Genomic DNA, 20,586 nt, shown 5'->3' with positions numbered 1-20,586 from the left:
ATGCTCACTTGGTGGCGCGTTTAGACAAAGAAGGGGGCGCTCCTGAATGTAATTGTCAGGTGTGACCCACCGTCCTTCAGACGGTGACAAATTATATAGAAGATGCAGTGACGTCAGGTAGAAACAGCTGGTGGACGGTGTCAGATTTTAAAACAAGTCATGTGAGGGCAGTTTATTCATGTTTACATTTACATGGGTGATGATCCATTCATTCACAGCGCAGTGTGTGTATGTGTGTGCGTGTGTGTGTGTGTGCGTGTGTGTGTGTGTGTGTGTGTGCTCCACAGTATCCCACTTGCTCCTGTGACTGGGCTGGATCAGGTTGTGGATCTGATCTGAATCTGATCTGGATCCGGATCTGAATGTGGACGCGCGCCTGTGTTGCGCGCTGCTGGAGAGAGAGCCGTGCGCCGTCACGCGCTGAAGGTGCCATGAAGCGAAGGAAACTGAGTTGCAGCGGAGGAGGAGAGCTCTGTTTATAAGAGCCCGCACATGGGAACACAGGAGGAATATTGGATTGTTACCGCACTCGACTCCAAAATGGCCCAAAACACATCTCTTTATTTTCGTATTGTCGAGGGCAGGAACCTCCCCGCCAAAGACGTGTAAGTAATCCTTCCGAAAGGCATGTGGCTCTGTGCTCAAGTCTCAACTCGCAGGATGGAGACGACACAGCCACAACATTGTTCAGAAGCTTCTTGTCAGATTGCACGGGGAAAAGTCCAATTTGCATGTGAAATGGTTTTTCCAGCTGTGCTACACTGCCTCATGTATATTTCTTGAAGAAATGTGATAGTCAAGTGTTTAAATTTAAGAGGAGATTCATTTGACCATCAGACAAACTGCTTCTTATAATATGTCTCGTGATGTCCTGTATTTCTCTTGTCATCTTCAGCTCTGGAACCAGTGATCCATACTGTATTGTAAAAGTTGACAATGAAGTAGTGGCCAGGTGAGTCCTGTTCTGTTTTAAATGAAGATCTGCACATATGTGTTTATGAAAAGTATCTTGTATATACAGTATATATTCATCATCACAGTTTATATTTGCATTAGCTCAGTTTTCTGGCTGTGCTTGCACTACTCTGTAATCCAGGGTGGAGTGTGTATGTGTGTGTGTGTGACCCGGGTGGTGGTGCCCACAGCGTGGCCCCTCCAATGCAGAGAACCTGATACTGGTCTGGCCTTTAAAACTCCCTCAGGTAACCATGGAGAGGGTGCATCTATTATTGCAGGGTGCTCCCTGCGTATAGGCAAGGTGAATGCTGCAGAATACACCAGTTCAGATGATTTCATTTTCCTCCTCCCCACTCATTCTCCAAATAACAGTTATTTTCAGTGGCGCTCGTTGACAGTATCCAGATTTAACTTTGGAGGAAATGTTTGTCGTTGTTTTTCAACACAAACGTAGAGAAAAGTCAGTGGCCATTGTTCCATCCGGCACGTTGAGGGAAAATCGCACAATGATTCACTGCAGACAGTCAAACTAATTATCTTGTGGTGTCACTGGACAACTGACTCGAGTGTGATGTTCTCGGATGATGTGGCTGGTTGTGGAGGGAGAAAACGGACACGCTCATAAAGCTCTACAATGCTCCAGTGGTGGTTCAAACTTTAATTCTATTGTTATCACGAGGTTGCTGCAACTAAAATTTACATTGAATTTGAGCAGACTTTCATGACCAACTCTCCGCACTCAACATTTTTCAATATTCGGTCAAATGGACGTTACAATAACAACTTTTTTTTTATTGAGGTTCAATAAACTGTCTTCATAGAATCCTTTCTGGCTTTAACAGAACCTTTAAGAGTTTGTATAAAATGAAACATTTAGGAAACTTAGCAAAAACCTCACCTCATACAGTAAAGGAATAGTAAATCAACATTGTTTATAAAAAGTCTGCAGGTAGAAGAGATGCTCTGAACTGTTCAGTGGAACAAATTTTGGCGACATGTTGTCATGTCTGATTATGACATTGCGTACAGTATGTCGCTAAGATGTGAGCGGGTCCATAAACGAGGATTTGTTTAATTTCAAAAGAGCTTAGAGCAAAGTTTTGATAAAAGTCATAAAAAATAAATTATCATGTGTAGCAGATTTATGTTTCTCCCTTTTGTCCTATTCCATTAAACATCTTATGATGCCTTGGAGGGATCCTGGATCCTCGTAGTTTTAAAAGCATATGATCCGTCTCCCCTCGGGTATGTGAGAGCTTGTACTGCTGCCACTTTTACTGTGACGCCTGACTCTGCTGGTTTCTGTTGGTACATTCATGTGATGTGTTTTGCTATAAGGTCTGTTCAGCACGTATAACCTCACCTTTCAGGACGGCCACAGTGTGGAAGAACCTTAATCCTTTCTGGGGTGAAGAGTATACACTGCACCTCCCGATGGGTTTCCATTCCCTCTCCTTCCATGTCATGGACGAGGACACCATTGGGTAACAGTCATTTGAAGCTATTCCATATTCAGCCTCTTTACTGACGGAGCCTTTCAGTTGATTTATAGTCCTCTAAGCCAACAGTGTTTTCTTAACTTGGCTCATGAACTAATATATTTGGGTTAAAACCTCACATACAGTTTAAATGTTCTGAGAAAGTAACTCCAGGCTTTGAATAAACAAACATCATCAGACAGATGGTCGCCCACATTGAGTGATTCAAGTTTTTTTTTTTCTTCTCTGGTCGTCTTGTGACCACGGTGCTCTAATCAGTCCGTCCTCAAATTCACCTCATTTAACTGTTGCAACAACTGCAGCATCAATAGCGTTTCTCTGATAATCTCCTCTTTTATCTCTTTCAACAGGCACGATGATGTCATTGGAAAGATTTCACTGAATAAAGAAGCCATCAGGTCTCCAGCCAAAGGTAAAACTAAACATATCTGGGTGCACGACCGCAGCTCAGAGGTTAAACTTACATGGATTTCCACGACCGAGTCAAAGTTCCATGTGATTGAGGCGACCTGCCCTCCTTTTTCTTTTAGACGGAGACTCTGGGAATGTCTCCCAATGCTGTCTCACACATTTAATTTGATAAGCGCACATTTATCAGGCACTTAAGAGTCGGTTTCGGTCGCGTAATCTCTAACTCGGAGGCGGTGAAATCAGCGTTCCCACTGATTTGTTATTAAATGGCTCTCCTGGTGCTCATCTGCCTAAATGCTAGTATTTTTCATCGCGCATCATAAACCATCTGTTTGTGTGGAACATCGCTGTGCTGTAAAATGATTATAGAACAGCCAATTAATTTTAAATGACCTCAAGCCTTTTTAATGTCTTACAGAATCTTTCACATTTGAGAAACTATAGTCCCAGTCTTCATGTCAGCACGATCTCCAGCACGTTCTGCATTGTCTTGGTTAGACGGAGCATTTCAAATATGGTGCGGTGTGATGCTGTTGTGTAGTTTTATTAAATTGCTCGATGTGTTTATCAGGGTGTGTTTGCTGAATACTGATGCCTCTGTAGAAAGCCACCTGGCTTGGCCTCGTGTGATTAATGGCCACAGGGTGGTACTGAGTCAGTTACTCCCTCGCACAAATCTTCTCACAGCCTGGCCTTGACGCACCCTTGCACACAGCGAAACAGAGGATGTGACATGGCTGAAATATAAACAATATCAGATTGGGACTGAGCATGTTCTCATCTTGTCTTGTACTTTATAGATTATAAAGCATTTTATACCTTTATGCATAAAATTTGCCATTTTAAAATGTTTGATTAGACCACAACATGTTAGAAAGCAAAAGGTCCGTATTTGTATAGCAGCTTTTCTGGTCTTGATGACCACTCAAAGTGCTTTACAGTACAATTTTGCCGCTCACCCATTCACACACACATTTGTACAGTGCATCTAACGCTTTCTCTATCACACATCACTCACTCACTGCCGACGCAGCCATCAGGGATTCAGTATCTTGCCCAAGGATCGGTCCACCGACATTCTTGTTAGAGGACAACTCGCTCTACCCCCTAGCCACCCAATAGTAATACAAAAGCCACCATAATTCCCTAAAGCTCAAGGTGACGTCTTTACCTCTTATCAGCACAAATCCTGAAAATCTTCAGTTTACTATTGAATAAAACAAAGACATGCAAATCCTCTCAACTGAGAAGACGGGACTAGGGAGTACCCAGAATGTTTTGGTTTGATTCAATTTAAAACAATGAATCTGAATATGTGCAGATTATTTTGTCTGATTAAGGAGATTACCCGACTACTTTGACATTATTGATGAAAAGGTTAATTCATCAGTTTCTCAATTGGCCCAAAACAACTGCTTTTAGTGTTTATTGAGCATTGCTGTTTTAAATGACTGGTGTCTTTCCGTGTTGCCTGGTCAGGGCTGGACAACTGGCTGAACCTGACGAGGGTCGACCCTGATGAAGAAGTCCAGGGAGAGATCCATCTGAGTGTGGTGCTGCTGAAAGATACAGAGAAGATCAACCTGCGCTGTCAAATCATTGAAGCCAGGTAAGATAACTTTCAAATCCATGACACAGCAAAATGAGAGGACAATGAGCAGCAAGCATGTGACCATCATATTATCATGATGTTATAATCGTCTTTATAAGCAGATTCAATATGATGAAAGGGGACACAAGTTAAGTTTCTGTAGCTTAGTCCTTCCTGTGCCGTCACTATTTCTGAGCTCAAATCTTTACACCATCACCCCGCAGGCCTCCACACTCTCCTCCAGAGTCACGCCGCCATGTCACACCACTCACTGTCCCATCTGTGCGTCCCAGGCTACAATCTCTCGCTCTCAGGCAGGGCACTAATGAGCATGTCACTCAGAACTTGACACTGAGTTATTCAAACATGACCCCACGAATGTGGATTGAGTTTGAAAGGATAAGGTCGAGTGGAGAGCAGAGGATTTGTCCTCGCTGACAGTTTAGAAGAGTTTGTTGAGTGGTTTCAGCGTATTGATCGGTTCTGTTGTCTTTCTGTCTGGTGATAACTACAGAGACTTGGCTCCAAGAGACATCACCGGGACCTCGGATCCGTTCGCAAGAGTTATTTTCAACAACCACAGCGCAGAGACCTCGGTGAGTTGTCTGGTAGTTTGATCATTTTATATTACAACATGCATAAGTGAGCTGAGGTCAATCAGTCATCCAACAAATTTAGTTTGTATAGCCCATTATGCACAAAAAACAATAAGCCTTAACAAGGTGCAACATCCCCTATGGTGCCTTTCACCCTCGACAATAGTGAGGTGACAAAGGTTTATTGTGGATTTCTCATAACCTGGAAATGCTGTGTTTTAGATTATCAAGAAAACTCGTTTCCCTCACTGGGGAGAGACACTGGAGCTGGAGGTCGATCCAGAGGAGCTGAGTGTGGAAGGACACGTCACTGTGGAGGTCTGGGACTGGGACATGGTGGGAAAGAATGACTTTCTTGGAAAGGTGAGGATGTTGTAGATTTAAATACATGGTTGGTTAAAAAAATCTTTTTCTCGACACTACATTCTTTTATAAGTTATTGTTCTTGCCTGGAGTCATATCCTTGTTTGCTCTTGGTTGCAGGTGGAAATCCCTCTTGCTTGTTTGCACAAGACACCTCTGTTAGAGGGCTGGTTCCGTTTGCTACCCTTGGGAAACAACGAAGTTGATGCAGGGTGAGAATTATGGATGTGTTTATTTGGACAGTGTGTTGAGTTTGTATGCTTGTATATTACAAATGAGATATGCATTTTGCTTTTGGAAACCTCTCAAGGCTCAAAGTGAGCCGCAATCACTTGGTGTTTTTAAATGCGTCTGTTCCTTGAGATAATTTTAGACCAAACAAAGCTGAGTGAACTGCGAAAAGATGACGCGAAAGTAAAGTGAATCTAAGAGACTCGCAGTTAAAGGGTTTTTATTGAGGGTTGCAAACTGTTGAGTATAAATTGGTAACTACCCGAGTCATTACAAAACCTATTCGCTCTGGGACTATGTGTTACACCTGAGTGGTTTAGGGAAGCAGTGTGAACAATTGACACAACATAAGTACACACTATCACTGTGTTTAGAGATGTTATAAAAAAAAGAGCATTTAAATGTATCACACGCAATCAGCGTCTTGCTTTTTTATCGACAGTTTCCTGCAGATTTCAGCAACTTACTAACTTTAAACAAAACCATAGACAACAAAGCCAGGAGCTTGTGTTTATTCAAAAAGTCCATAAAGATTTCCCCATCTTTCCCAAGATACCTTTAATGCAGGTTAATCCTCTCTCTCTGTTCTCTCTGAGATTCTTTGGTATTTTCCTTTGTCACAGTGGTAAGCTGGGAGCGCTGCGTCTGAAGGTGCGTCTGGTGGAAGATCGCATCCTGCCATCTGTGTACTACCAGCCTCTCATTGACCTCCTGGTTGAGTCAGTCATCTCGCCCACAGAGGTCAGCGTCACGACTCCTCCGCAGCACTGATACTCATGTGCTCAGCTGCACGATAAATCATTTTCTGTGTCCAGAGACTGGACTGTGTGAATATGTGCTGTTCTTTCTTTACCTCATGCACAGTCAAGCTGGGCTCAGACTACAGGAGTTTTAAAACCATTTTGAAATCAGGTTGCACAGGGAGAACGCATTTCTTCTACATAATCTTCAACACGCCCACACTACAAGATTAAAAAATAATCATCATCAAACACTACAGGATATTGTTGACATTTTTGCTCCGGGGACAGAGGCGCACCACCTCCCATCTCTCCTGTGACCTCATGGGGAAGCAGATGTAAACAAAGAGGAGGGGTGGCGTGGAGCGACAACTTGCTCTTATGTCAATAAACAAAAGCAAAAGGCTAAATGAGTCTGTTTGAGAAAATGGTTGCAGTAAAATCTCCATCAGTTATTCTGGGCCCAACATCGCTACTAAGGTGCCAGACTTAATTTGTCCTCCAATTCTCGGGGGCAGAATTGGAATTAAATTGGCTCATATTCCTGTCGTCTGAGCCCAGCTTTCATTTCACTCCATCTGCCTCATTTATCCTCTGTTGTCCTCCCAATGCCGTTCACGTTCTGTGCCCATAACCTGAGTCGTCCTCTCCCCAGGTGGAGGATAGCAGCGCTCTGACCATGCTGGAGGATGTAACCACGGTGGAGAGCCGTCAAGATGTGGCAATGACCCTGGTGAAGATCTACCTGGGCCAGGGCCTTGTGGTGCCTTTCCTGGACTACCTGAACACGCGGGAGGTCAACCACACCAGTAAGTTTAGAGACAACATGTCATCAATGACAGATACTCATAATTTCAAGGCTGTATTGTATTTATGAAGTGCACTGATCCGACAGAGACAAGATAAGATAATCCTTTATTTGTCCCACAGTGGAGGTCCACGCCAGTATGCTCCAGTTTGTCTCTCAGAAGAATGCCAACCATTAATGCCTCCATATCTGAGCACATGTGACATCTGTGATCACACAATACACAGTGTGCATTTGCTCTACATTTAGCTCTATTAGTCACTATTTGCATTAGTCAGATTTTGGGACCTGCCAGTTTCCTGCAATCACTCCTCACTCCGGAGACCCTCTGAGAGCTGCTGCTATTTATCTCTGAAATGACATTGAGGTCTCCGAGCGCCACAGTCATGGTGTGTGAGCGTGGGCGTCTAAAACCTACCAGCACCATATTTGCCTCAACAATGCCAATTATTTACTCACCCAACAGTCTTTTTTCATGGCTCCTCTGTGGTCTGGATTAGTCATGTTATTGCCTCCGCACCACATTCCCATGATAATTCACACAGAGTTGTGCTCTGGTCTTTGGGTTGTGTTGGTGTAGTTTGAGATAATAAGCATAGTGCCTAAGTTTCCATAGCAACTCCACATGATCCTGAGAGTAAGTGCTTGATCAAGAATAGATGCCGTTGGCAGCCAGACATTAAAGTTGGGCACAGGGGTAAAGGAAAGAGAACTGCGCAGCACACCCACTGGGTTTCAGTGCAAACTCACAGGTCCTCACATATGTCACCGAAAATATTTCACCTAACAACCTCAGTCCCTGTCACCATGAACATGTCAGTGTTGCCACCTTGAAGGATTTAAATGTTGTGTCAGCAAGGTCACTCTGTCCTCATTTGCCACATCATTTGTCTGTGCTTCCAAAGCAGATCAGCTCTCAGTTGATAAACATGTCACACATGCCAGAAGCCTGAAGTGACACCAGAAACACACAAAGGATCCACACTTCTCATTAATAGCTGCCAATGAATTTAATGAAGCAATGCATCTATCTCAGAGATTTTCATCGAGCTCGATTATGTCCCTGTTGAGAGCGTCTGTGAAAGCGGCTTCATTAAATTGGCTGGGAGATAATAATGGAGAGGAAATGATCAGATCCACGCTTCTCTAAAATCTTAGCTGCTGCCTCTCTGTTGTAATTTAATGTAAATACATGTATTTCAGGTTAAATGGTGTCGTTATTTACTATAAAATTAATCAGTCTCTTTTCTCTTTTGTTCTCACAGCTGATCCAAACACTTTGTTCCGCTCCAACTCACTCGCCTCCAAAGCCATGGAGCAGTTCATGAAGGTGTGATGATGTAACTGTTGTTTTATGTTGCGAGGAACTACAAGTATTGGATTTTTCTCTCTCTACTGTTTAATTTATTTCAACATAAATACAAAATACATACATGAAATCTTAAAAATATGTGTGGGATGTGGTACATGGGTCAATGACGTATAAGGATTTTCAACAGTCCAATTTTAAAATACAAAAAAGAATATCTATTATAATTATTCAAACATTAGGAATGTTGTGTACACATAAAATCATATACAAATTTCAAATTATTTGATTTTAGTGTTTTTTCATCTAGATGAATTGGCCGTGGCCTTAAAAAATTTCATGTGGTGCGACCGTAATTTATCTTAATATTAATTAATTTCCTTAATATGCTTACATTTTTTTTTACAATTTCTCAATAATATAAAGTCATTAGTAACAAGGGTGAAAGTGGGGCTCATAGCATTTGCATTTTCTGGCTGCTCTTGTGCTACATCTACATCAACCAGAGCTGGTGGAATGTTCTCCATAGATGGCGGCGTAAGGTCTAACACAGCGTTCATATTTGTACTTTCTCTGTAAGTTCTGGATGCAGCCCTCCAGTTCTCTCTCTGATTCTTTCTCTCTCTCTGTCAACTCACTTGACTTGGCATATTGGAATTCTCCGCTGTTTATTTCTCTTGTAGCTTGTAATGTCATCCATAAATCAATTGATTCTTGTATTTATTTTAGTTATACAGTTATAAATAAATAAACACATAAATAACTAATAAATAACTAATAAATTCATAATAACCGAGATACAATTACATGTTACATTTTTGGGGTGGTAATTATTCATGATATTGTACAAAAATTAAACATAAACCGTTGTTTCTGAAATATTAGAAAAAAATACTCTAATTGCATAGAAATATTTTCCAAATAATTCTAAAATAAAGTACTTTATGTATATAAATCATTAATTGAATTTAAAAAAGCACCAAAACTCCCAATCTAGGACATATATCTATCATGTAAAACACTCTGCAATGGTCGCACCACATTTGGTCGCACCACATGATATTTTCTAGTTCAGTCAAAATTTACAGGCACAGAATTGGCCTCCTAAAGAAAACAAACTAGGTCAGCACAAAAGGTCACGATGAAATTTATAATCAATATATATTTTTTTGAGGTCATACCACATGATATCCAAATGTGGCAACTACATACCAGCTGTGAAAAAGGTTATTTTTTTCCAAATTTGAGAGAGAGTTACAAACCTGTTGCTGCTTCCGTGGGTCCTTGGCAAAATGGTTTATGATGCAACTTCCTGTCTTTGAATGGATTTCAACATCAAAGTCCCAAATTGGTCATTTCTTGATGGTCGCACGACATGATATTTCATAAAATGGACATCATCGGACAAAGTTTGTTTGTATACTATGATGGAAATATAAATGCAAATGCTTTGCAATTTTGTACAGGACTACAAAAGACTTTGGAAATCATGCCAAATATGGCAGAAAATAAATTTGAATAGATTTTGAGTAATTTCAAAGAAGTTTTCACAGCAGCAGTCATGGCCGGACGGTCGCACCACATGATATTTTGACACTTTAAAAAACAGAAACATTGAAATAACTAATGGAAATTTTTGGAAATTTAAAGTGTGTACATATACGGGAGAGGTACTACATATATATGGTATTTCTTTATGTATTTAAACCTTTTTTTAACAGAAGAAAATGCAGTCGGACAGAAAATATAGGCGTCACATCAATGACCCACATAACAGTTATGGCTTTTATGAAAACCAGACCTAAATATAACAAAAGAATAAATACAAAATATACAAAGTACAGGATATATATGAGTATGAAAGATAAGATTGGACATATATTAGTATGATATATCTAGTAATATATAATATAGCAGAGGGGGAAGAATATTTGCCATAGATAAAGATCTAAGAGAGCTCTTTTTTTGCAAATCAAATGTTTAAACAGCAAATCATTTCTTATTCTCTACATGGACAATGACACAGAGGAATCCATTAAATGTATGTTGAAGATTTATCCCATGAGACGGCCTGTGTAGTTTGATAATAGTATCTAAAACAATGAGATACATCTGAGTTTGTATATTTCACTTTGAAAACAAATGTGCAGATTTGAAATATGTTAGTTAGCAGCTGCAATCAAAAAATGTTGTGCACTTGGGAAAACAAGTGAAACGTGACATTTTCATTGTTTCTAACCTATTACTCTGTCTTTATCTTCCTGCACATTCCCTATTGTTGTTAAATTCACACCGTCTCATGCACCCCTGCTGCTTCACACTGTACCTTGTTTATTCTTAAACATGTATGCAAATGAGATGTCCTCAGCATATGGTATTGTTTTGCTGTCAGGCTGTTGGCATGCTGTATCTGCATGAGGTGCTGAAGCCCATCATTAATCGTGTCTTTGATGAGAAGAAATACATCGAGCTGGACCCGTGTAAGATCGACCTGAACCGCACAAGGTAAAAACCTAAAACACGTCTTCCTGCCGCTCACAACACCATGATCCGTCATATCCTGACCTAAAATAGTCCAGCTTTCTTTCACACCAGCTTGTCTTAAGCCACAAACTGGGATTGAGGGTTGTAGGCTCATCTGTGTAGTTCTCGATCTCAGTGTTAAAATGGTCAAATGGAAACGTGGTCACAGGTGGCCGCCCACTTCATGTACGCCTCACCCCTGAGAGGAAGACTGTTAGAAAATGAAAAAAAGGAATGTGAAAAGGGGGGAGGCTGTTGCATGGCAACTGCCATGAGCCCCCTGAGATGTCTATCTCTGACATGGAGGGAGATCCAGGAGCGAACGTCCTCTACACCCGCAGTAGATCAGTCTGTCTTCACTTTATCAGCTGTCCCATGTCTTCATAGCTCTCTGGACATCCTCAGTTCAACTCTCAAAATCTGTATTCAGCTGTACGATGTATGAAATTGCTCTGACCATAGACTGTGTATACAAAGGCTCTAACATAATATTTCATCAGTATGCTTAATTGTCTATGGTCCTTTTACGATTCAACCAAATCTCTATACAAATGGTACTTTGTCTATTTCTGACATAGGGACAATAAATCCTCTCATCTTCCCTTGTCTCCAAAGACGGATTTCATTTAAGGGAGCCGTGTCGGAGGCAGAGGTGCGGGACAGCAGTGTGGAGATGCTGCAAAGCTACTTAACCAGCATCATTGAATCTATTGTGGGCTCAGTCGATCAGTGTCCTCCGGTCATGAGAGTGGCCTTCAAACAACTGCACAAGAGAGTAGAGGAGCAATTTGCTGAACCCGAGAACGAGGTCAGTCTGGAGCAAAACACTTTGAGAATAAAAGCTGGAAACACTTTTCTAAGCCTGTCGATGTATTTTTTATTCATTTTACACTCCCTTTACATGTTTTATATTCCGCTACCACTCTGTACTCTACACTCTTATACTGAGTGACAGTCCTCAGATTTCTAAACTTTTCCCATCAAATTCACTTTGCTTTTACAGGATGTGAAGTATCTGGCCATCAGTGGGTTCTTCTTCCTGCGTTTCTTCGCTCCGGCCATCCTCACGCCTAAACTGTTCCAGCTGAGAGACCAGCACGCGGACACGCGCACGAGCAGAACCCTGTTACTACTGGCCAAGGTACGATGCACAACACAGACGTGCGCACAGATGCCGCTATGAATAATTAATTCATGTCCAGACATCACACTTAAGTGCAGAAGAAACAAACAGCGAAAGACGTGGCTGCACGGGAGGCGAGGCGAGTCATTTCTAACAAACAATGGGAAACAGGAAGACAAAATAGACATTTAAACTACGTGTATAGACAAAAGCAAATTTTGGCGATTGAATTTCGCATGCAGCACACTTTGCAGTGGAACGATACCTTCTCATGTTATGCTGCGCTCGAACATCCTGTCTCGACTGGAAATAGATCAAACTGCAAAAGGCAGACAGAAAAAATTATTGTCGCACTGGCAATAAAAGCCTCTGGTAGTTTCTAACTAAGCTCATCATTATTGTTGAATGGTTGTGATCGCCAAGAGTCATACATAAACAACACAAAAAACCTCAATACCATTAAAAACAGGGAGGTCACGGTCACATATTAAAAGTGAAACGTAGCTGGCTGCTGTCCGCGGTGCTGAAGTGCTGTTGCCATGGGTCCTCCACGGAGAAAGGGAACAAGCTATTTTTACATTTGTGCGCGCTGTGACCAGACTGCGGTTCAAAGCCCGAGCATCAGAGAGGGGCTGCAGAGTGGGACTTCCTCCTCGCCCTAGGCCAGGTGTGGGCCGGACAAAGGGCCTCACAGCATGCTTGGCCAGAGGAACCCTTTTGATCTCTGACTTTGAGATGTGCAGTCACTCACAGCGAGCACTGTCAGTTCATGTGTTGGAGATGTGGGCATTGAGTGGATGTTGTTGTGTGTCTGTGCTCGCCAGGCGTTGCAAAGTGTCGGGAACCTGGGCCTTCAGCTGGGTCACGGAAAGGAGCAGTGGATGGCGCCTCTTCATCCCATCATCCTTCGCAGCGTGGCGTCTGTGAAAGACTTCCTCGACAAGTTAATCGACATAGACCATGACATCGGTAAGGCTGTGAACCGTGGGATCGAAGGGAAAGTTCAAAGGTCAAGCTGTCGATTAATTAAATGTCGTGAATTAGCCACGGGCCGGCTGCCAGCAGCCCCAAGCCGATGATATAAGGATCCGGTGAAAACAATACTGTGGCCCCTTGGTGAAATATTCATAAGTTGTTGGAAGTGTAGACAAGAGATGTGATGGTTAATGAGTTGGTGGGGCGCTGGAGCGAGAGGCCTCAGGCGCTTGTACACGCCACACTGGTTACCCAACATGTCTGGGCTGCTTTCTCACCATCAGGTGTCAGTGAGGCTCTTGTTGTGAAACATCTTCCCCCTCTGACATATCGTGTTTCAGCCTCCTTCTGCACATCACACCCACTCTTTTCTCTTAAAGGCCAGTTTGACATTTACTGCCTTCTGGAGTTATTTGGAAGGCAGGAGTGGATGCCTGTTCTTTGAATTCTTCATGTGCTGATGGACGGAGGTGTTGTCAATAACAAAGCGCTGAAAATAAAGACGTGTACTGTAATTAAACAATTGTAGCCTGGTTGCTTATTGTCACAGCACCACCTTGTGTCTGTGTGGACGAACGTGCCATTATATGCACATCACAAACTCTCTCCTTGTACCTGTAGTGTCCGAGGTGCCTCAGAGGGCCGTGTTCATGCCGTCCGTCACAGTTAAAGAGGGATTCCTCCACAAACACAAGACAGAGGGGCCCCAGCTGCTGTCCCGCTTCGCCTTCAAGAAACGCTACTTCTGGTTGACCAGTGAGACGCTGTCCTATGCCAAGACCCCTGAGTGGCAGGTTGGTACTACACTAATAGGCCAGAACCTACACTGGAAAAAGAAAAATGTTTACAATGTTTAGAAAATTCCTTAAAAACTAAATTAATTAAAGGCAGGATTGGTAATTTGTTTTCCCGAAACACTTTTTAAATCTCGTTTGTCGAAATCCTGTTCATGTCCCGATAGCCATCAATAAATGATGAAATTATTATTTTTTAAAGCCAGTGTCTGTGGCCCTCGCAGGACTGCATTAAACACAACCAATCATTTCATTCGGACCAAATGATTGGCTGGCGTATCTGTCTGACACTTGCCGACCCGACCGCCTGCAGACACCATGCCCGTGCTCTCACTGTGCAGGACCGGAGTCTTCAGCCGGAGAAACATAGACCGCTGAAGATCCAGTTCAAGTTTAATTGTCATACATAAGTTAAGACAGGGTCAACAGTACAATAAAAAGTGTTGGACAAAAAGGACAAGTCAGCTCAGCAATGCAATAAGAGCAATGTTCAAGAGAATATAAGGTAAGAAAAAAGAGAACATTTAAATAAAGTAAATTTAAATAAAGTAAAAGAGCTCAATAAAAGAATACAATACTAGAGAAAATAGTGTATAAGTGTATACAATAAAAGTACATGTATTAATAAGTTATTGCACATTTTTGACCCAGAGGTAAATAAACAACAGGCAAATAGTCAGAGGATTGTTGGACGTGAATTGAATCAGAAGCAGAAACGACAGCCAGAAGTTAACGCTTGAGCCACAGAAAAAAACGGCTTCTAGTAGTTGTCCGTCAGTGCACGTTCACGTGTTGTGGGGGCGTACGTTTGACAAGAGGGCCAATGGGAGGGGGTGGGGTGCGTGGGTTGCATTTTTTCAGATTGTAGCCTGCTCTTGCTATTTTATATATTCCAGGCTTACCAACCCTTGTTTTTATTCATCTAACAAGTTATATTAACGCAATTGATGGATTTAACTTGAAAAAATCGAATTTATTTGAGTTTTAAAAAATTTTTTGTGTGTATATCTTGCGAATATATGTTAATGTGTTATGTTTTGTCTACAGATTGAGTTCATTCATTTTTTTATTATATGGCAGATACATGGCTTATTTATTAAGTTTCATCAGGGTCGCGTGAAAGTGACTAATTCCTTATTAGAAGCTGATCGGGCTTGTGACGATGAATCAGTCCCTGCCCTTTGAAGGACGTTCATCAACTTGTCTCATAAACAGAGGAAACATTTTAGTCCTCCACAGCTCGCTTTAATGTATTTGTGTTGATCTCCTTGTGAGAACATCATTAGTGTTATTACCATGTGGTGCTGAGCCTTGTGATAATGATCTCCTCTTATTCACCAGCCAGGGAGGGAGAGGGGAGCGGGCTCTCTCCACCTCGGTAAAAGGCTCTCTCTTTGAGCGACTGGAATGAAAGCGAGCGTTAATTGAAGGCTGTGGATATTCATGCTAACATTGCAAATCAGATTGCAGACAATGTCCTGACCCTTTTCCTCCATGTTGTCGCACTCCAGTCTTAGCGAGACGAGCTCCCATTGGAAGTGGCTGATTTACACTTTAAAGCGGCCTTTGCTGCCTCGCTGATCTCATCTTCACTTCCTCCTGGCCTCACACCGAGCCTCCGACCCTAATGTGTGCAAACTATTTCAGCATCAGACGCCGTTCCACTAATTTGCTCTGTGATCAAACCATACAGCACTTTTATTTCTCTCAAACCTCCGGCGAAACTGCTCGAGGCCCAATCCGTCATTACCGGTCTGTGCATCCTTGTGTTAATTGGCGCTGTGGTCTGTGGTTCCATCGCTGCAGGTGCGCTCCTCCATCCCCGTGCAGTGCGTGTGTGCCGTGGAGAGGGTGGATGAAAATGCCTTTCAGCAGCAGAATGTAATGCAGGTCATCACCCAGGACAACGACGGACAGATGCACACCATGTACATCCAGTGCAAGGTGCATTGGTACTGACACCAGCCATTAACCAAACAAGTCCCTCACCTTTTTCAGTTTGCCACAAAGATTTTTTATTTAGGCACAGAAAAAGCATTTATCGCTTCACTCATTTTGGTGAAAAATTCTGATCTTAGATTATATATATTTTCAAATGAAATAGTAAAATAATTGTGTATATTTTCATTTAATTTAAATATTCCGTCCTGCTTTATAACCATCACCAAGGGGATTTTTGTCCGTGATGTGTTTTTCTTTATGTCTTTGTTAGATTTTTAGCAGGATGACGCAAAGGCTACTCAAATTATTTACATGAAGTCTTGTGGAGGGGAGGGGCATGAGTCAAGATAGAACCCATTAAATTTAGTTGTGGATCAGAGGGCAGGTCCAGGGATTTCTTTTCACTTAACATTGTGAGATTTTTCTTGATTTCTCAGAGAATAATTCATTGATCTTGATGAAAAAAATCTGGCAGGTACTTAGGATTTTTTGCAATTTGTGACAGCTCCAAATAAAAATTCAAATCTATTGAATTTAAATGTGGTTTCACAAGGGGACTGTTTGGTCTTGGCAGTGGTATGCACTGTACTGAGTGTAAGGCAGTTATAAACTGGGTATTACTCCTGGGTGACACTGTTTTGTTTGGCCTGGATAGAACGTGAACGAGCTGAACCAGTGGCTGTCAGCGATCAGGAAAGTCAGCATCTACAATGAGCGCATGCTGCCCTCTTTCCACCCGGGGGCTCATCGCAGTGGCAAGTGGACGTGCTGTCTGCAGGCAGACCGTGCAGGTAATCCTGTTCTTACCACTCCTGATGATGCACGACCCTTCTGTAACCAGTCAAGGTGCTATGTAACTATATCACCAGTTTTAATTGTACTGTTTGAGGGTTAAAGTAGCTCAGATTGCAATCACAAATATGTTGAATTACACCCAAGATGCCCCCAGAAGGATTATCATGAATTAACAGTATCCCAGAGTATAAACTGTATGTGGACTCACATGTACTACATCAATATTTCACTCTCTTACTTTAGTCCTGGTCCACTAGTTTGTAGCTGGCGTCAAAGAAAGCACGAGTTAAGTTACTGTTTGAAAGCTGCATCTGATTACATACTTAAAATTATACAGTTGCTTGTTGTGAGAACTGTTGGGTTTCTCTATAATTTTAAGTTCTGGACCTTACTATTGTATTATTATTCTATTCTCTTATTCTATTAAGTGATTTGGAGCTATGCAAATAATTTAAAGTTCTACACCTACATCTAATCTACACCTTTTCAGAATTTTAAAAGTGATTGTTTATATGGTGTGTGTTCCCTGCAGTTATGCCAAAATTTGGGGTTTAATTGCTATTCCCACTGAAAATGTTCAAACTGAGAGACTCCCATCAGGGATATTTGTGTGACCCTCATATGTTCAGTTACAGGCTGCAGTAGAACCCACTCGGCTGTGACTCTGGGTGACTGGAGCGACCCGCTGGATCCTGACGTTGAGACTCAGACCATTTACAAGGAGCTTCTGCAGGGCAGAGAGAAACTGAGGTCAGCAAAGGCAACAGCCCCTGTCTGGGTGTAGTACATTTACTGGACACTAGAGGTCAATGTTGCAACATAGGACTACACCGCTCTGCTGTTTCTGTTTGTGTTTCTTGACCCTGTAATCAAACGTTGAGCTGTGGGGGTCTACAGACAAAGCAGCGTTTAGAGAATGGTGTGCGATCCTGTGATTCATTTCTGTGACTGACACTGCAGGAAAAAATATGTGGAGATGCCGGATGCTGATCAGGCGTTGAGCAATAAAGGAAAGATCAGCCCTGACGTTCTCCCAGGTGAGGCTGCAGCTGGTATATCTAAACTAAATTTCCTGCTAAGGCACAAGGATGCTCTTTGCATGATCTACATGATTACATATTTTGGTTTTTAACGGCTTAGTGCTCTTTCTCATAGATGGAGCAGAATGCCACGTTCAGCTCCTGAAGCCAGGTCAGAGCATGGTCGCCCGGCTGATGGCGGTTCTAGGGGATCTGGAGCAGACTCACGCCACCTTCCAGCGCAGAGAGAAACAGGATGCCACCAGTGTCATTCTGAATCCCTAGACTCCATCATTACACCAGGACCCACTGATGGAGAGAGGCAGGGGGCGGGGCTGCATCCTGAACAAACACATTTGAGCATCAGATATTCTCCTCCCTCTCGGTTGTCAGGGAGAGAAAGTGGCCACAGGATGTGCCCTCCTCCGGCCGTTTAGTTCACGCCTCGCTGTGAAGAGCACAAGAAACTCTCCCACTTTGAATCTGTTTGTATTCCCTGAGGGCCACTGGCTTCAACAGCGCCGGGGAGAGATTATGATACTTGACGATAGAGGGGGGCCGAGGGACTTTGAAGCATGATCCGACTCTGATATTTTCTAATGTAGATAACAAGCAATCTGTTGCATGGCCTGCATCCGCTTGTTGTTGAAATGTGACAGGAAGCTTTTATATTTTTGAGAAACTGTACAGGACCTGGGTCGCACGTTTTTATGCAAACGGCTTGTTGTAGTGTAATCTACAGTGACTGAATGTAAGTTGTTTTCCCATTATGCTTTTATCAACAATATTTTAATGGCGTGGCCGCGATGTAGCAGTGACATTAACATTATAGGTCAAACCACCATGAGTTTATGAAAAGCTGGTGCACACGCTGCCACAGTAAGCCGCTGCCTGTTCGATGAGAAACATGATCATTTTGATTGTTGCTTTGGTCCCTTTAGACAAAACAATGTGCTTTTGTTTGGTGCTATGGCCAGTCCACCTACATGTTGGGTTCTGATGTAATTTGCATATTTAAAAACACTTGATGTAGCCCTTCCCTAAAGTCATATGGGTAACATTTACCTATTAACGATATAATGGCCATATACAGATCCAGATACCTGAGATTCTCCCATTTGATATATACGTTTACATTTCCTTGAGATTTAGGTGCCACTACATTTGGCTTGGATGTGTCTTAGATGCCAAATTTCTTTATAGACAATGACATTTAAAAAATTCACAATCAGTTTTCTATATCTGTGAGAGACACAAGACACAAGCATGTCGTAAAAGCCATTTCCCGTACAGCGAGTAGTGTTCAGGGTCTTTCCCCAAAACGGAGAAGGTCACTGAATGTCGTGGAGATCAGTCCAGTGATCTCTCATCCAGTCTCAGCATGTCACCTCCCTCTGGAGCGGAATTTTATTCTGGTAAACATAATTTCTACTGTTAGATGTAAAACTAAAAACTCACATACCAGACACAGCCATACATTACATTGATAGTTATTTCCAAAGTTTTTTTTTTAATGCTGCCTTGCTTTAATTGATTTGCGATTTCAATCTTTTCAATACTAAAGTGTTGTTTGTGAACTTTATGTTCCCTGAATAAGGGCTTTTATTTTGAAAAGAAAAACATACTGCCTGTACTTTATTTTGCAAATACACCATGATGGTTTGTTCCAAGTGAATTGTTACTGTGAACTAAACACAATTGTATTATTCAGTAAAATATTATTTCAGCTAACAAGTCTAGTGTCAAATTTTTGCCCTGAAAACCAAAAATGCCCACGTTCACAGTAAATTAACCGATTCCTTTCTAGTTAACCTGCGTTCAATAAGATGGAGAAATCATTACCTTCGCCAAGGAGGTTATGTTTTCACCCCTGTCTGATTGTTTGTTTGTCTGTTAGTTAGCAAGATTACACAAAGACTACTGGACTGATTACCACGATGGTGGTGAAAGGCTGTGGTGTGGGTTAGAGAAGAACCCATTACATGTTGGTGGGGATCCAGGAACTTTTCTTCACTTTCTTTAACGATATAAAGCATTTTTTGACATTTTCACTATTTTCACAGGGAATAATTCATGGATCTTGATGAAAAGGTACTGATATCTAAGAGTGTGTGAAATTTGGTGCAGCTTGATTGAATCCAAAGGAAGTGTTGGGCCTCAGCGGAGGCATATGCTCTTCTGAGAAGTATTCTAGTGAATACTTAGTATCTATCTGTCTTTTATGTTCTCTTGTCTTGGTTAGTTTCAATGTGAAAGGCCTGAGTCAGTGCAGGCAGTGACATTCATTCATTCATGATCTTACAGAAAATTACATTACATGTCTCACAGTGTCATGGTTACCACACAACCCCTTTGTTCAAATGAATAATTTAATCAAACCCCCATAACCACGGACGTTACAATCCAACAGGAATCAGAAGCTAATGTTAAATTATGCCTCACAAACAGTGTTTGCAGCTGTTTCTCCTCCCGGCCTTATTTAAATGATAATGAGAGCAGACCTATACCTGCAGTGATGCAGCACAGTCTCCCTGATCACCCCTCATTAGGCATGAGAGGTGAGTGGTGAGAGGAGGCAGGGCAGGAGGGAGGGAGGGGAGGGTCAGGAGGGAGAACTCGGAGGAGAATGACCCCTGAGCTGCTGTGTCAGTGCTGGGAGAAGGAGGGGTGTGTGTAGAGGGGAGGATGATCTCCCACAGACCTCGGTGAACAGCCTGTTTTAGTATGCACCAACCACAGCTCTGCACCAACAGGCAGACACCAGTGAGCATTAAGCAAATTTACTGTGAGTTAGAACGGTTACGGCTGCAACTCCACCGATCTCCACATGGAGGTACGGAGAGCACAGGGAGGAAAGTGCTGGGGCTAAATGAAGGACATGCCACCAAGAGGGAGGGGGGGAAAAAACAGA

General features: G+C 42.3%; 1 protein-coding gene across 2 annotated transcripts; it reads left to right on the top strand.

Annotated features, from left to right (window-relative positions):
* The first annotated feature begins 18 nt into the window (after window positions 1-18).
* On the top strand, window positions 19-19,406 carry LOC118114470 (rasGAP-activating-like protein 1). Of its 2 annotated transcripts, none has more exons than XM_035164898.2 (22): window positions 19-117; window positions 288-605; window positions 896-952; window positions 2,328-2,441; window positions 2,807-2,868; window positions 4,347-4,476; window positions 4,973-5,054; window positions 5,277-5,417; window positions 5,538-5,629; window positions 6,272-6,389; window positions 7,044-7,197; window positions 8,462-8,526; window positions 10,898-11,010; window positions 11,644-11,836; window positions 12,032-12,169; window positions 12,976-13,120; window positions 13,748-13,920; window positions 15,727-15,864; window positions 16,517-16,652; window positions 17,286-17,406; window positions 17,617-17,693; window positions 17,812-19,406. In XM_035164898.2, exons 2-22 carry the CDS (start codon window positions 493-495, stop codon window positions 17,958-17,960), a joined length of 2,511 nt encoding a protein of 836 aa, XP_035020789.1. In that variant the 5' UTR covers window positions 19-117; window positions 288-492; the 3' UTR covers window positions 17,961-19,406. The 2 variants fall into 2 exon arrangements, with proteins under 2 accessions (XP_035020789.1, XP_035020788.1); XM_035164897.2 differs by having other exon boundaries at window positions 36-161.
* The last annotated feature ends 1,180 nt before the right edge of the window (window positions 19,407-20,586 follow it).

This window comes from Hippoglossus stenolepis, chromosome 9 (genome assembly GCF_022539355.2).
Source record: "Hippoglossus stenolepis isolate QCI-W04-F060 chromosome 9, HSTE1.2, whole genome shotgun sequence".
NCBI lineage: Eukaryota > Metazoa > Chordata > Actinopteri > Pleuronectiformes > Pleuronectidae > Hippoglossus > Hippoglossus stenolepis.
Note: the sequence above shows the minus strand (reverse complement) of the source record. Positions and strands in the feature narration are given on the sequence as shown.